We start from the raw sequence: 16,914 nt of genomic DNA, 5'->3' as shown, positions 1-16,914 counted from the left end.
AAACGTCTTAATTAATGATGGATCAGTCAAGTTACAAGAGGGGTGTGTGTGTGTGTGTGTGTGTGTGTGTGTGTGTGTGTGTGTGTGTGGGGGGGTTATTGAACATCCTGTGGAAGATCAGGGCTACACCTATCTTGGAATGCAAGCTCGAGACAAGCTCGAGAATGCCCAAATACAAGAAAAGTATAAAATTCGCTTAAAGAAAATCTCGGGCTCAGAGCTAAATGCTCGAAACAAGATCAAAAGCAGCAATGCTTATGCTGGAGTGCCAGTCAAATCGCCCCAGCTACAAAACGCCTCAGCCAATTTGGTCAAAATGCCCCAGATTTTTGGCCAAATCGCCCCAGGCTTGGTCAAATTGCCCCAGGGGGGTAGTGAAAATGCCCCAATGTATTTAAATTGGTTAAATATATGCCACAAATAAAAAGTTTTTGTCAACTTCCACATTATATTCTATATATAATATTATATAGTGATATTTCTGATAAATTTTCTATTAGTAAACTCATAAGACCAAAAGTAATATTCATATATAGACAACAATGAAATACCAATTATTTGGTAAAGCATTACAAGAGTATAATGAAAGGTTTGTATAATATGTTTATTGGCTGTAAATAGTATTGGGTCAACAAATGGCATTATGTAATCATAACAAGTATGGTATAATATTTATTATTTAAACATATTTATTTCCAAAGAAAGGAACCGGATTGGTAAGCAAGCTTAAGCTTATATGAATACCGCTCTGGGATACAATGGAAGGAAGAATAAACTCGTCATGATGAATGTACAATGTGAATGATATATAAATGTTACAAAAACGTGAAATAACGCCAATCATTGTTAAGCGGTATATGTCATATTAACATAATATTTCTGATCAAATCTGCCTGTTAAATTTATAAAAGAGTGCACTGAAATTAAAAGTTCTTTGTTTACTATTGAGGAGCAGCGTTGGTTTCCAAACAAAACTGATTTTCGGTCAACTACTTTAGTATAAAAAAACCATAATTTGACGTATGTATCGTTGTAAAGAGTACATGAAAAGAAATAGTGAGCAGAGTCCCCATAGTTATGGCCACAAGAGCAAGATGATGTCGGAGATATAAATCTTTCATATTTGTGCGCATTAAGGTCACTACATTCAAGCTGGAGACGAGAATGTATGATTAGACAAAATCTGCTACCGAAATTTAAGTCAAAATGACTATAGATATTAAAATCGTTCAAAATTAAATTTTTGAATCTCGATAGGTGATGGTCAATTAGTGAATATGTTTTTATAGCCTGAAATGTTCATACATTCGAGCCTCAACATTTCCTTTAACTAAACTCAGCATTGAATGTCAATTAGTGAACATGTTTTTATAGCCTGTTTTTATCCACACTGTTTGACAAGATTAATTAACAAAAGCTCTAGATTGTTTTGATTAGCATTATACCATACTTGTTGAGAAACCTATGCATTTACGGCCAATAAACATTTTATACAAACATTTCATTTTATTCTTGTAATTCTTTACAAAAGCATTAATAACATGCAAATAATTGGTATTATAGTGTTGTTTATACATGAATATTACTTTTGCTCTTATCAGTTTACTAATAGAAAATCTATCAGAAATATTACTATATAATATTATACGAAGTATATAATATGGAAATTGACAAAAACTATGCATTTATGGCATATATTTTATCATTTTAAATACACTGGGGCATTTTGACTCCCCCCTGGGGCAATTTGACCAAACCTGGGGCGATTTGACCAAAAATCTGGGGCATTTTTGACCACATTTACTGGGGCGTTTTGTAGCTGGGGCGATTTGACTGGCACCCCTTTTGCTGTGCCATTCCTTTCCTTTTCCTTTGGGGTAGTTGATTGGACAAAACAAGATATCCAGAGTCTTGACCGTCTGACCAGCTAAGGATCGTGTCTGACAACAGTGCCCGCCACCCTCGTTCTTTCTTAATCGTTTATATATGCCAATCAATTCTGGAGGTCGGGGTTTGATTAATGTGGAGGGTCTTCATGGTAGAATTTTATAGTGTACTTTTGCACATATTTATTTGTCGGATGATCCTCTGGTGATGCATGTCAAGACTCATGATGGAAGCAAGGAATTCAACAGCTATTTTAAGCGTGCCAAGGTTGTTGGACAGAATCTCAAATTTGAGATTGATTTTGCTGATGGCAATGTGCAGCGATGGGGGTAAACCAAGTGAAGCCGTTCACCAATTCTGCCAAGAGTCGGTCATTTGTGTTGAAACTTTCTGAGAAACCACTGCATCGTGGAACAAAATAGCAAGTACCGACTCCTTCTCCTGGATATAATTGGCCGCATGGTCTTAAATGTGAAATTGAGGACCGAAATTGAGGGCTTTCTTTTGCTGCTCAGGACCAGTCACTTCCCAATCGCAATCGCCAAAATGTGATTCTTAAACAAAATATCAATATGAATTGTCGACTTTGCAATGAATTTATAGAGACTGCCCAGCACCTTGTCACAAACAGCATATCTTAAACGACACGATGGCATGGCTCGTTGTTTCTACTACCGTCATCGCCATGCCTGTGGCTTTGACTCTGAGGTTCATCCGTGGTACGACCCTGAACATGTCCAATGACATGTCAAACTTCTTTGGAATAGGCCCATATACAGCATTAGAAGAATTCCAGCCAACTAACCCCAACCTTGTCCTTTTTGACAAAGCCAATGAATTTATTTATATCATTGAATTTTCTGTCCCTTTTGACAGCAGTTTGATTGGCAAGATTCAGGAAAAGCATGATAAATATGCAGACCTTGCCTTTGAAATGTCTCGCTTGCATCCCAGGTACACTGTCGTCAGGCTCCCCATTGCTCTCGGTGCCTTTGGTTTGGTACATCCTGATCACTTGGCGCAGATCAAGAGAGTGCCCGCCGGGTTCTCCATCGGGAGCCCAGCCCTTCTGACACTCAGTGTTGGGTAGTCTACATTTTCTCAGGAAAGTTCTTGGTGGGTTCGACTAGGCAGCTCTTCCTGGGAGAAGTCCCTTTCGCTGTCTGGGCTGCGTGTAGAGGGGGCAAGGGCCCTGAACTGATGATGAGCCTTACCAGCCTGACTGTGCCAGGATCACCCGAACCCTCTCTGCTGCATTTTCATCTTAATCTGTCAAAAATAATAATATTGTAGGATTTATAGAGCGCCTAGTATCCATCAATAGGTGCTCAAAGGCGCATTTACAAAAATCAGAAAAAAATCCAAGAACATATGTGCAGACAAACCCCATAGAGTCTACTGAAAGGCAATGCGAAAGCGGTGAATTTTACGAAGACACTTATAGTGGTCTTTAATTCAGAAGGTAGAGAGTTCCAGAACATGGGACTGCAAAATGAAAAAGTACGATCAGACATCACACAGGTAGATAGAAGCTGATTGAGTTGTTGATGGGAGTGAGCGTTCTGGAGAGTAAAGGGTCCTTTAGATATGATGGAGGGCGAGCTGTCTAAGGCGCCACGCTAGTCAGCGAAAGGTGCCTAGGTGGATCGATCCCCGCTTGTGACCCGGTGTTTAAATACCTAACATTACTTGCAGGCTCTTTCACTGTGTGTACTTAAAAGAACCCACTCATCTGATTTTAGGTGACCAGATGGTGGACACACGAACACGCGCAGGCACCTAGTTACGGGTATAGTAACGTGCAGTATCAATGGACAAAATACTGTGACTATGTGTCCAAGTTCACCCAGCTGCAAAATGGGTACCTTGTGAGGACGAGTCTGTGTGATAACTCGCTGCGCCTAACAAACTAGATGAATTGAATGATTCCCTGGGAGCTGAGTTGGTTAAAAAACAATGCCAGAAAAAGTGACTGAGCATGTACTTGTTGCGTGGATATGTGCGCTATGTCAGTAATACTGACTGAGTTTAGTTTTACGCCGCTTTTAGCAATATTCCAGCAATATCACGGCGGGGGACACCAGAAATGGGCTTAACACATTGTGCCCATGTGGGGAATCGAACTCGGGCCTTCGGCGTGACGAGCGAACGCTTTAACCACTAGGCTACCCCACCGCCCCTATGTCAGTAATAACTGTCGTTGGAGAGACAATCGTGAGTCATGCTGCAAATCTTGTAGACAATACGAGAGGAGAGATGGAGCCAATGTAAGGCTTTGAGAACTGGTGTTATAAGCTCTGATTTAGGGATCTTAGAAATACACCTAGCTGCCGAATTCAGAATCATCTGTAGCTTGAAGATGGCTTTGCGTGGAAGATTTGCATACATGGCATTACAGTAATCAATCTTGGAAGACACAAGACACTGCATCAACAGTGAGTGAGTTGAGTTTTATGACGCCTTTAGCAATATTTCAGCAACATCAGGGCCGTGCGTCAACAGCTTGGCGGTAGGTGTATCCAGAAGGTAATGCATATTGCTGGTGTCATTAAAGCTGTGAAAACATGCTCTGGTGACGAGGGATATGTGAGTATCCATTGTCATTTTTGAATTAAAAGACTGAACCAGACAATCCAGTGATCAAGAACATGAGCATCGATCGACGCAATTGGGACACGATGACATGACTCAACCAAGTCAGTGAGCCTGTATGGCAGCAATCGTGCACCAGGGAAGTGTATCAACACGGAGTGAGCTTTGTGGTTTTTTTTGTAATGAGCAAAGGGAAACTATTAGCCACTTCTCATGGGAATGTCACGTGGTGTTATTAAGAATATTTGGAATGTTTCTCCAATGGTTAGACAAATGTGATCATGTCTACAACATATGCAACTACCCGCAGTGCTTGTCTTGTTCGGTGTAAAGGAATATGTTGCTAGTGACATGTGACTTTCTATTGCTCATTGCAAAGGTTGTTTTTCTTTATATGTGCAAATTCCTAAATGTAAAACCACTTTTCTACTCTTTTTAAAAAAGAAGCTTCATATAGATATACACTCGAGAGAGAAATAGCGTGAGATGGGATAGATACGTAAATATACAAGTTATAGTTAAAATTTCTAAATTTTCTCAGTTTTTAATTTTCTTGCAAGGGATCAGTCAACAGAATGTTTTTCAAATAGATTATTGAAAACTACAAACAATATTTAGTCATGTATTAGTGGATGTCTGTGTGTGTGTGTGTGTTTTTTTGTTTTTTTCTGTAATGCCCTAAGAAGATAATCTACATCATTAATGTGACACATGCTATAAGGGGTCCGTTGGTAACCTGGGCACGGACCTCTAAATGCAACAGGTCTTTATCTGGAATAAAAATACCTCCAGAACCCCCAAAAAAAAAACAAAAACCAAAAACAAACAAAACAAACAAACAAACCCAAAACAAACAAAAACAACAACAAACAAAACAAAACAAAAACAAAAAAACAACCAAAAAAACCCTAAAACACACACAACAAAAAAACAAACAAACAAACAAACAAAACAACAACAAACCAAAACAACAACAACAAAAAACAACACACAAAACAAAAAACAACAAATAGGAGAAGAAAAGAAATTAACATGTAGAATATGACATGATTATTGCGTCATAGATGGGAGGATACCAAATTCCCATCCCTCTCACTCAACAACTTCCAAGCAAACTATTTTGTTTAACGAATGAAACAGAAATTGGAATCATTGGTGACACATTCATGTTGTAGGTTGCAAACTGTTTCCCATTTAAGAACTTCCATGTTCCCTTGCTTGACAAATTACAATTAAAAATATTATTAATGATATGTATGTCGCATGTACGATTCCTGTTCAGTTTTATTTTTAATCATCGTCTGGTTAATTAAGATATGTTTTTCATCAGTGATGTAATTCAATTTTAATCTTGACACACAGGGAACATTTTGTTCATTCAGGTCGTAATTATTGCTCCATTTTTTCCCGCCACAATTGCCGGAAATGACGTAGGTTCAGCACGTGCGACGTTCTGAGGACGTCGCGTCTTGTTTGGCGTCACCGGATATTGGTACAAAAAAGACATTTGGCCATGTTGTGAAGACTTAACCGATACAATGATCATTTGGCAAGTCATTATCTTACACCTTGCCTGTGGTAAGTAATTTACGTTTTTGTGAAACTATTGGTACGTTTGTCATAAAATGTCAACAGGGTCAACATCGCCTTGTCAACCTCTCGCCATGTTTTGTCGTCTGCGCGCAGTAATGGACAACCCGTGATTTAAAGCTCATGGGCCGTAAATGAACAATCAAAGGAGTGTTTTGTGTTGTGTGTTTGTTTGAACAGACTGTTATGATTAAATAACTAAATCCCGTAACATAAATGTGTTTCTTGACGCTGAATATATTGACTAGATGGCGTTGTTTTGTCTTGTCGGAAAATGGCGGCATATCATTTTTAGCCATTTTATTTTCCGTCATCGTCTAAGAGACTGGATGACCTTGAACTTTCTGAAATTGAATGACACCAAGACTGAGTTCTTGACCATCGGATCCAGGCATCAACTGTCGAAAGTGCCTGACAGTTTATCTCTTGAAATTAGACAAGATGTTATCACGCAGCCGGACTCTGCAAAAAATGGTGTCATCTTTCAATCAACAATGTCATTAGAAAATCAAATCAAATCACTCAGCAAAGCATGCTTCTACCATATCTTCAATATTAGCAAGATCCGAACCCTTTTAGACTTCAACACCGCCCAGCTTCTAACATCCAGCCATGTTCTCTCAAAACTTGATTACTGCAACTCCCTCTCTTACAACATTCCTAAACAGCTCCTTTCACAACTCCAACGGATTCAGAATTCAGCCTCCCCCGTGCACCAGCTACCAAACTGTGACACCTATCCTCCAAACTCTTCACTGGCTTCCTGTATCAAGCAGAATTCAATACAAACTTCTTCTTACACACAGCTGCATCTATGAAAACATGTTTTCTCAATATCTTAAAAGCCTCATTCATCTCCATGTTCCAAGCCCATTGCTCCCCTCTCAAACTCCCTACTGCTCACAGCCTCATGTCAAAACAGCCATGGGATCAAAAGTGTTCTCTGCTGCAGCCCCCTATCTCTGGAACATTCTACCACTCGGCCTAAAAGAAATAGAAACTGCTGGTGCTTTCAAAACTGCCCTTAAAACTTATCTTTTCAAACTCTCTTTTCCATAGACATTGTCTACAATCTTTCCTCTTTATAGCACCATTGAGCGATCTCTTTTGAAAATAGGCGCTGTCCCTTTCTCTGCACTCCTCCCTGGTAACAAATAGTGAACTGTGTCAAATTTTTAATGATAGTTTGTTAAACAACTTTTTTAAATTTTAGAACATAACTTCTGCAAACAAATCACAGAGTTGGTCTGATGTTTTGATTATGATCAGCGTTTCATGAGTATTTTATGTTTTTTAGTTTTCGAGTTAGATTGCAGTTCATCGGTCCGCTTTTGAGCCAAACGGACTGTAGTTGTTAGCTAAAGTGACTGCATTTTGACCTTGTAAAAGTAAAAATGCAGGGCAACAAAAACAAAATGTGCTCCAAACAGTCAAAACTCCAAAGCTAATTTACTTTTGTCATGATTATATTTTAACATTGTTGCTACAGGATACAGATATAACATAGCTAGCATTATAAATTCTGATAATTAAATATAGTAAATTGAAACACAGGTTGATTGAACATATAATTATTTCTCAACATGAATGGATTTTTGGGGTTCACACTGGTTTGAAAAACCATGAAATTTGGACATTTTACCGTAGGAAGGCCCAAATTATCAGTGATTTGCCACAAAAGTCCCTATATTTAGCAAAACTTGTCAAATTTAGTCATGTAACAGTAAACTAAGAGTTATTTCTCTCTGATGATGGTCCCACATTTGACCAACCTATGTGTATTCAACAGCTTACGTGTTATGTTTCTATATATCAAGCTTGTTGATTGGGCATTGAAACACCTCAAAAAAGGACTTAAATTTGAAGGCAGGTTATCTGTAAGAATCCTGTATTTTGGCCAGTTGTGAACAAAGTAAGTCAGAAAATATTCAATAACCCCTATCTGATCATTTGCATGTGTCATCTGTTTCAAGCCCCCAAAATATACGTTTTCTGAAGAAACATTCTCAGTATCAGCATTACAAATTTGAGATCAATCTGTCAGAAGTTTGCTATTTTAGACAATTGGAATATCTTTATTTCTGTGTAGTTCATTGAGAGTAAACAAAACAATTTGTATGCTTTTTTTCTTTGCTTCTTTTAGTTTTTTGAACTTCCAGCTACTAGTGTCATGTCTAAAACTTCACATGAATGGGAATAGTGAAAATGATGTTATATGTTTAAGACTTTTGTCTTTGTTAATTAAGCATTGTTATTATACAGACGTATTTCTTCTGAGCACAACCAAAGTGTTTGATAATGATTGACTTCCAAGAGGCTAACCCTGATTTTGTTTCTTTCTTCATCAGCTTAATACACTGGTTTCACCATTATGTAGTAGACATTAGACATTACAGCAGGTTTTCAGACAGACAGACAGACAGAATTTATTAAATCTTTAAGGCCTCAGGCCAATACAACATACATAGGAATTTGGGTATAGATTTATGCATGCATAATAGTGATTACACTGAAAATATTAATAATGTGGAGTTAATTGGGTAGCTTTAAAACTTGACTGAGATATTTTCCAATTTGTTTAATAGTCTTTATGTTTTCGGTATACATCAGGTTTATGAACTTGTTGAGAGTCGGTGGATAGCAATTGTTATCAGGGAATCAGAGTTGTTCTTGGCTGTACTTGTCACAAACCATCATTACATGATATTCATCCTCAATGAGAGATATATTATTAGTATAACAATAGGTGCACAGTCTACCTACCTACCCTACATTGTAAAGAGCTGTAATTGGAACCACAAGATTTTTTTTATTTGGCCTCACCCAGAACCATGTTGAAATTAGTGTTCTTGTTAAGCCTCATAAATTTTCTGCAGAATTAGAGTTGAACCTGTTCAATTGCTTTATATCAGGTTTTCCTCCCACATTGACAATGATTAAGCTGCCACACTGTGATGTAACTTGAATTTTGTTCAATGCATGATACGCTAAACGCACTCACCCACCCACCAACTCACCCACTCAAGCAAATCCAATAATTCAAGTTAGCAACTTTGCAGATATTTATTCTTTAGGGCATACTTCATCACAAATGCTTTCCCAAAATTCAATCTGTAAAATTTAAATGGTGTGAAACAGATTTACTCAGGGTTAAACAAATTTGACAATTGAACACCATTTCAACAATCAGACTGGCACCAGTTTGCCAGGTAGTTTATTTGGTTTTGGGTTTGGGGAGGGGTGATGGTCATGCTACTTGTCCCACACGACTATGAGATTTGTGAATTTGAGATATGAAGGAAGAATGAATCTGTTGTGATTTTTGTGTTGCAAATCATCATCTATGTGTTACAACCATCTAACTATTGAAATGCTAGTTACAGAATGAGATTGTTAAGTGTTACTTTTATTATTCACAACATTAAGTTCAAAGGTGATCTTTCACACATTCAAAATGGTATACCGGGTATTTCTTTTTCTTCTGCTTTTTTAATGTTTGTTTGTAGGATTAACAGAAATAGCAGAAACATTATATCTATAGCTGGTAAGAATCACATATCGACCCATGAAAACAGAAGTCATTTAAAATATTCATCTTCCTGGAAACCAATATCTTCGACTTGCAACTTAATTTTGTTGAAATAGATATTTTTTAAAGAATTTTAACAAAAAGCAAAATATCAATGACATTTTGAAAATAGAATTAGTCCAAATTGCCATTATTGAAATTCAAAAAAATTGCATTCTTGCACTAAATTAAATGATATTTATCATACAACAATAAAACTAGTAAAATAATTTGTCACAATTTGGGTGATCTCCCTTGCTTGCCCTTGAACCAAGATGTTGGGAAATAATTACTTAAATTTTTATTATTAAAAAATATCCAGGACTTTATCTTATATATTTTTTGCTGCAGTTATTTTCACTCATATTATGTGCATTTTCAGTTGTGTGCATATTTGATCCAATAATACACAAGTATACATACACTTTGTCAGAGTTTCATAGTCCAAAAACCTGTCTTCTTGCCGCCATTTTGGAAAGAGGGAGTGTTCAATGTTTCGAAATGTTTTTCTAAAATAATGTATTGTTTTGTCTTTGCATGAACTTTGTAAATCACTATTTATAAAAGCATAAGTGTGTAAATTAATGCATGGCCATACTGATTCGTTAAGGGAAATGCTGAAAATAGTATGGGTACAGTATGTCATACAGAATTTGAGGTGGCTCCATATGTAAAATTATTTCAGACATATTCTTCTATATGCTGATCAATTTTGGTACTTTAATCATCAAATGCACATTTTGTATGGAAACTGGATCTTAGCCGCTCCACTATAAAGAGGTATTGTTTGCTATGGATGTACTGTAGAGAGGCACTGATTAAAGATTTTTTTGTAAACTTGCCCTGTGCATGAAGGATAACATATAGCCAATGCCTTTAAAAATGTCAAATTCCTTCAAGGACTAAAGGACTGATGCCATTTTCTGTAGCAGGAGAATGCTTTATGAGTGGCAGTTATATATACTTTGCTAAATAAAAACAAATGTTTATATATAATATAAACATTTGTTTCTGTTTTGCAAAGTTGTTCTTAAGCAACTGTATTCTGTATATTTCAGTACTCGTTCATGGAGCTGTGGTCATCAATTTCCTTTCGGACCGATCACCCCCAAGCTCCATCCCAGCAGATGCCCAAAAGATATACAGTGTACCTCTAAACCAGAGGATTAGTAAGCCAGTAGTGGCTGCCATCATGGACAATGGAGAGCAAGCAGAAACAGGATCTTTGGCATCAGCTCTTTTTTATGTGGAGACAATAGATTCATTAACAGCAGCGACACCATCCACAACAGATCAGTGGAAGGCTGATGGAGGCAAGTTATGTCAGTGGGCATACAATGTTCGATACCCGTTAAGAATGGACAGAAGGTTTTGTGAGTAAGTATGCAGAATGAGATTATCACCATCTATAATATGATATTAATCCTTTGGATGTAATGGCAATTCCCTTACATATATACTGAAGGAAAAAAATAAAGGATCTATCTTTGAGAATGATATCTAAATTACTTACTTGATCAGAAATATACCCACACATTGCGAAACAGTTGCGTGAGCATGTGGGGGACATACTTGATACTCACTTGCTTTATTTACACTGAAAACAATTAATCAAGTCTGTTATATTTGATGTGATTGAAATCTGAAATTTATGCGATCCCTTAATTTTTTCTTCTAGTATATTTAACAGAGATGTCCTGATAGTTATGAATGACTGTTGTGTCCTGATATGACTAGCACAACATACAATGCGTATCTCAATACTTGAGTAATACTAAAACTCTTTTAGTTTGTTGCCTGTTTAATGCCACAGTCAGCAATATTCCCGCTATATGGCAGCGGTCTGTAAATGATTGAATCTGGACCAGACAGTCCAGTGATCAATAGCATGAGCATTGATCTACCCAATTGGGATACGTTGACATGGGTTAACAAAGTCAGTGAGCCTGACCACCAGATCCCGTTAGTCGTGTCCATTATCACAAGAACCATGGGTTACTGAAAAACAATTCTAACCCAGATCTTCCTGGGTACCAAGCTCCTTTTAGACGAAAAAAACCCCAAACTTTCTAAAAATGCAAACTCTTTTTGAAAAATGATGAAACTCTGCAATCTGATTGAGAAACCTAATTATTTTCAGCTGGTAATATTCAAATTGGGGGATTTTCAGTGTGCTGAATTTCCGCTGGTCCATCAGGACCACTAAATGATAAGTTTGCAGTGGTCCTGGTGGCCAGTGAAAAAATTCAAAGACGTTAAAAGTTCAAATGAATATAATAGTATTGATAGTAAAGTAAATCTACGAATGTTATTTTGGACCAGTGAAGTACAGACAGGACCACTAATTATTGTCCACTCACTGGTCCTGTGGTCTAGTGGGAAATTTTGAAAGGTTTCTGACACTGGATTTGACAGGATGCTTTAATCACACACACCGGATTCATAACTGAGCTGGCTTTACTTGTTTGGTATTCAATTTGATCTTTTAAATTTAGTGAAAAGTCTACTTCAAAAGGTTTATCTTATATGGCATTCCCAAAGTTTTCTTTCCGTATACTGGCTAAAAAACTATGCTAAATGTTTACTTTATACTAGGCACATAAAGAAACTGTGCATACAAAAATTTAAAATCTAAATTTATCCAACCTGTGTGGACACATAAGGATTTAAACTCAGAGATTAGTGACATGTATCCAACATGCATGCACATGCCACGTTCCATGACGTCAATGAGTTAGTCCTTCAGACGTGCAATACGTTGTTGCACGTGTATTCCGGAAAAGAGAAACAGAGCAAATGAATGCCACACAATACTGTCACTTTGGAAAGCTCAACCCCTGCCCTTGCGATTGTTCAAAAAATTAAACGGCTATTGAAATGCATAGCATGCCAAGGCTCACGTCTGCACAACGTCATGAGGCCATTGGGATGGTCCGTGGGGGAATGTCTCAACGACAAGTGGCTGCACATTTCCACTGCCACTGGAACACCATTTCTGCACTGGTGAGACGCTACCAGAACACAAATGATGTCATCGATCGGCCACGTTCTGGACGTCCACGTGTAACAACGCCAAGACAGGACAGATGGATAAGGGTGACCCATCTTCGCCACAGGTTTCAGACTGCAGTGATGACTGCCCGAACCATCCCAGGACTTCACCGTATCCATCCCAACACAGTTCGACAATGTTTACGTCATACGGCCTATCCTGACACAACGTCATTGACAAGCTCGCCGAATGTGGTGCCGAAATCATGTCCGCAGACCCTTGTTTGGTGGAGCAATGTTGTTTCTACAGATGAGTCCAGGTTTAACATTTCCCATAGTGATGGACGTCAACGTGCCTATAGACGCGTGGGAGAACGTTATGCACAGGCCTGTGTCTTGGAGAGGAATCCCTTTGGTGGTGGTTCCGTGCTGATTTGGGGTGGTGGAATTGGGTTTAACGTCGTGCTTGAGAATATTTCGCTCATATGACGAAGTGCATGCGTGTGTATGTGTATGTGCGGCTGCTGGTACTAGCCCAGACTGAAGCTGGTTTTATAGTGCTAGCCTACTGAGATACCATGCCGCAGTGAAGCATGAATACCCCACTCAGACACATTATACTGACTCCGAGCCGACCAGTCCTTGTTGTACCCATTAATGCCGAGCGCCAGGCAGGGACCATATTTTAATGTCTTTTGGTATGACGCAGTCGGGGATCGAACCCGCGACCTTCCACACTCTGGGCGGACGCTCTATCCACTACACCACGAAGGCGGTCGATTTGGGGTGGAATAACAGCACGCCAAAGAACTCCTTTGGTGATTGTTCAGGGCAACTGAATGCCCGCCCTCATATGGCAAAGGTTGCTATGGATTTCTTGCAACACCACAACGTTGACTTACTGCCTCGGCCTGCAAGGATTCACCGGATCTCTCCCCGATAGAGCATGTTTGGGACGAGATGGATCGACGTCAACGCCGTCTTCCTCATCCGCCAGATAACGTCCTTGACCTTGCAACAGAACTTGAGAGAATCTGGAGTGACATCCCACAAGCCTTCCTTGCACGTTTGATAGGCTCTATGCATCGTTGATGCACTGCTGTTCTCAATGCCGATGGTGGACATAACCGTTATTATTCTTGTGACATGGTAGTTTGACCCCTGTCCCGCTTGTGGACTCGTGACGTCATTGTGATTGACTTTTTCAATTGAAATTCTCCCGACTTGTTATGGTCTCATGATCCCTCCATTAAAGTTTATATGTACCTTTGACATTGTTATCGTACTTATCAACTGGGATAATATTTTGACAATGCACAGCTTCTTTATGTGTCTAGTATAGATCAGTTTAAGCAATCATATAATGCAGTCCTACAAAATTCACCAAAAGCTAAATACTAAGGCTGTAACGATTCACTCGCATATTCGGTGAATCGAACCGTAGCCCTTCATGAATTCAATTCGTTATTCGTGGTCACCAGAACCGAATATTAACGAACATTTACAATTTTTTTAAGGGAGCAGTTTTACTTGAAACCTTGTGTTCTTTCAGAAAGTCAGAGTTGCAAGGATGGAATATGTACTAGCTTTGCAGTAGCGCAAGTCATGTTAGTTTGCGAAGGTCGCACGTGGTACTGTCGACTATAACTATTACATGCCAAATTTGAGTGTCATGAGATCACTGGTTATTGGTGTGACAAATCAAAACTGTCAACATGGGTGTTCCATATTGTACATCAATCACTTAACTACAATATTGTATTTGTGAATAATTATTTGTATTCGTTATCCAATATTCATGATATGTATCATATTTGCCACATAGTGTATTCGTTGCAGCCCTAGTAAATACTACTCTGTATGCAAGCATACTCTCAAGTTCAAACCTTATTTGATCAGCCTCTCATTGAAACAACATACTTTTCCTTATCCTGACTCATGATCTTTTGCTTATCTCCCTTTCCCTTTCGAATGGTAGTGGAACACTTGAATCCTTGAAGTTCCCGAAGTGGACGTATAAATACACTCACCCACGAGTTACCTCCCTTTGCCCTTTCCCGCGCAAACCAGTCATGTGACGTGCCTTACTTGTCACTCTCTCCCTTTTCACCCAAGCGGATGGTTGGGCGAGCACTTGAGTCCCGTATACGGCATCATATCCTTTTTATTTAGGCCTATTCTTCAAAATTACGCTGTATATGGATTTGGCTATAACTTCTATGTAGTTTTTGTATAATTTTGTAAAAAAAAATTATTGACTTAGAGTCGTGTTTTCACCGTCATGTAACGTTGTTTACATTTCATGAAATCCTGAAGTGTTTGCAGGCAAAGGTTATCCGTGGCTGATCCTCACCCCCAATGTCCTTCGTGCATAAATCCATGTTCCTCCAGCTTGCACTGTACTTATTGTATTGATTTGTCAAATCTTCAATTTAATCAATATTTGTCTTATATTTATAGACGTGCCATGGATTGGGTGAGAAAGTCATCTCAAGTCATGATTGATAAAACAGCAGATCAGCCTCCAAACCGTATGTTGCTTGCAACTGCCGATGTTCATAATACTGGTGCTATGTTTAGTTACAGGGGCAGTCTGTTGGTAAGGGGGGCAGGAAGAGATCGTCTACATCTCAGTCGATGCCGTTTCAGACAAAGAAAAAGACATCATCCTCTTCTACAGCGCAGAAGAAGTCTACGGTTACCAGATCGGAGGGCAAAGCTACGCGTGCTAGCTCATCTACGCACCAGAAATCCTTCAACGAAGAGATTGTACCTCCTCACGAACTAGACGTTTTTGATGAACCCCCATTACATCTACCTTACGTATCTATGAGATCAGCGACTCAGTCGACCTCTACTACTACGAGATCGTCCCCTACTACAGTCACAGCAGGACAGCTGTTCGACGTACTACCCCTTACTTCTCGGATTGAAGTTGAGGCACATAACCCATCAGCATTCGCGAACGCTTCACCTACCTTCAGCAGCGGCAACCTATGCAGAACTTTGACCCCGGGCAATTTATGACCCAATTCACCGACCAGATGATGGCCATGATGGAACCTAGATTCCAGGAGGAATCGAAGGCTAGGAAAAGCCTCTCATCTACCGACACTGCGCGAAAACCCACAGACCTGCGCGAATCTACTCCTATTAGATCTACACCTCAAGGCTACGTTGGCGAACATACACCTTTGCAAAGGTCTCCACAGTCGGACGACTCTGTCATCTTGGAGGAAAGAAGAGATGACTTACCTACTCTCAAATCTACGTCTGAGAACCCTCAACGTTCAAGAACATCGAAGGATCCTGCTCCTACACCTAGCCGCTCTAGGTCGAGATCTCTTATCTCGCACAGACGTTCGCGAAGCTACTCACCTCAAGCCAGACGTTTGCGAAGAGATAGCTCACCTCACAGAGGTCCGTGAAGAGATGCATCCACAGATAGAGGTTCGCAGACAGAACACTCTCAAGATAGACGTTTGCATAGGGAGGAATCTTCAGATTGAGGTTCGTGAAAAGAGGATGAGGGTTCGAGAAGGGAAACAGGTTTGCAGTTGGATGACTCGTCGAGACCTAGCTCTCATAATCAGGACTTCAGACTTGCAAACGGACTTCGTCTTCCCAGACTCAGAAGTTACAGCATGGCTTGCTAATGGGTTTAACTTCTAAGGATAAAGATGAAATCTACACTTATATGATGCACAATGATGACTTCGACTCCGTCACAATCCCTCCGATTGAACCTATATCCAACGTACCCTCCAACCTACGCACAGCCTTCGTGAAGGCTTCCAAGTATCAGAGTCAGCAACTACCATCATTTAATAAGAAGAGATTCCCCCCTACACCATATGGATTCATTTATGAAGGCGCCTGATTGGGATGATAACATCAAAATTGTGAATGACTCCCGGAATAAGATGTACAAAGTGGAAGACAAAAAACTATCTCAACTAGATACGGCTTCTAGGGGATCCTTCTTTGGATTGGCCAGGTCCAGAGCCATCAACGAAGCATTGATAATAAATTCCAGAATTCAACTTCGGAAGAGGAAGGATCAGTACTTTTTGTTGGACCATCTGACATCAATATCTGCAGGACTCACCTTAGTACGCAGACAGGGACTACTTGCGTCCTGCTCTTGGACGGTTCCATGGGAGGCGCCTACTATATTTGGAGGTCTAATAGACGATGCAGCTAAGGAAGCTACGCATGATACCAGAGAAGTGATGATGATTAAAACCATAGATACCCTGGCCAACGTCATCCGCCATGCTTCTCAG

General features: G+C 39.4%; 1 protein-coding gene across 1 annotated transcript in view; it reads left to right on the top strand.

Moving 5' to 3' along the window:
- Positions 1–5,918: 5,918 nt before the first annotated feature.
- Positions 5,919–16,914, top strand: part of LOC124265901 — an 83,540-nt gene continuing 72,544 nt past the window's right edge. The window contains exons 1-2 of the mRNA XM_046700754.1: positions 5,919–6,057; positions 10,696–11,014. Of these exons, the coding sequence (XP_046556710.1) occupies positions 6,018–6,057; positions 10,696–11,014 (359 nt within the window). The 5' untranslated portion in view covers positions 5,919–6,017. The remainder of the gene's footprint in view (positions 6,058–10,695; positions 11,015–16,914) is intronic.

The sequence above is a fragment of the Haliotis rubra genome, unplaced genomic scaffold (genome assembly GCF_003918875.1).
Source record: "Haliotis rubra isolate DU_JTF1 unplaced genomic scaffold, ASM391887v1 Scf122, whole genome shotgun sequence".
NCBI classification, from domain to species: domain Eukaryota; kingdom Metazoa; phylum Mollusca; class Gastropoda; order Lepetellida; family Haliotidae; genus Haliotis; species Haliotis rubra.
This window is presented reverse-complemented; position numbering and strand designations above follow the sequence as displayed.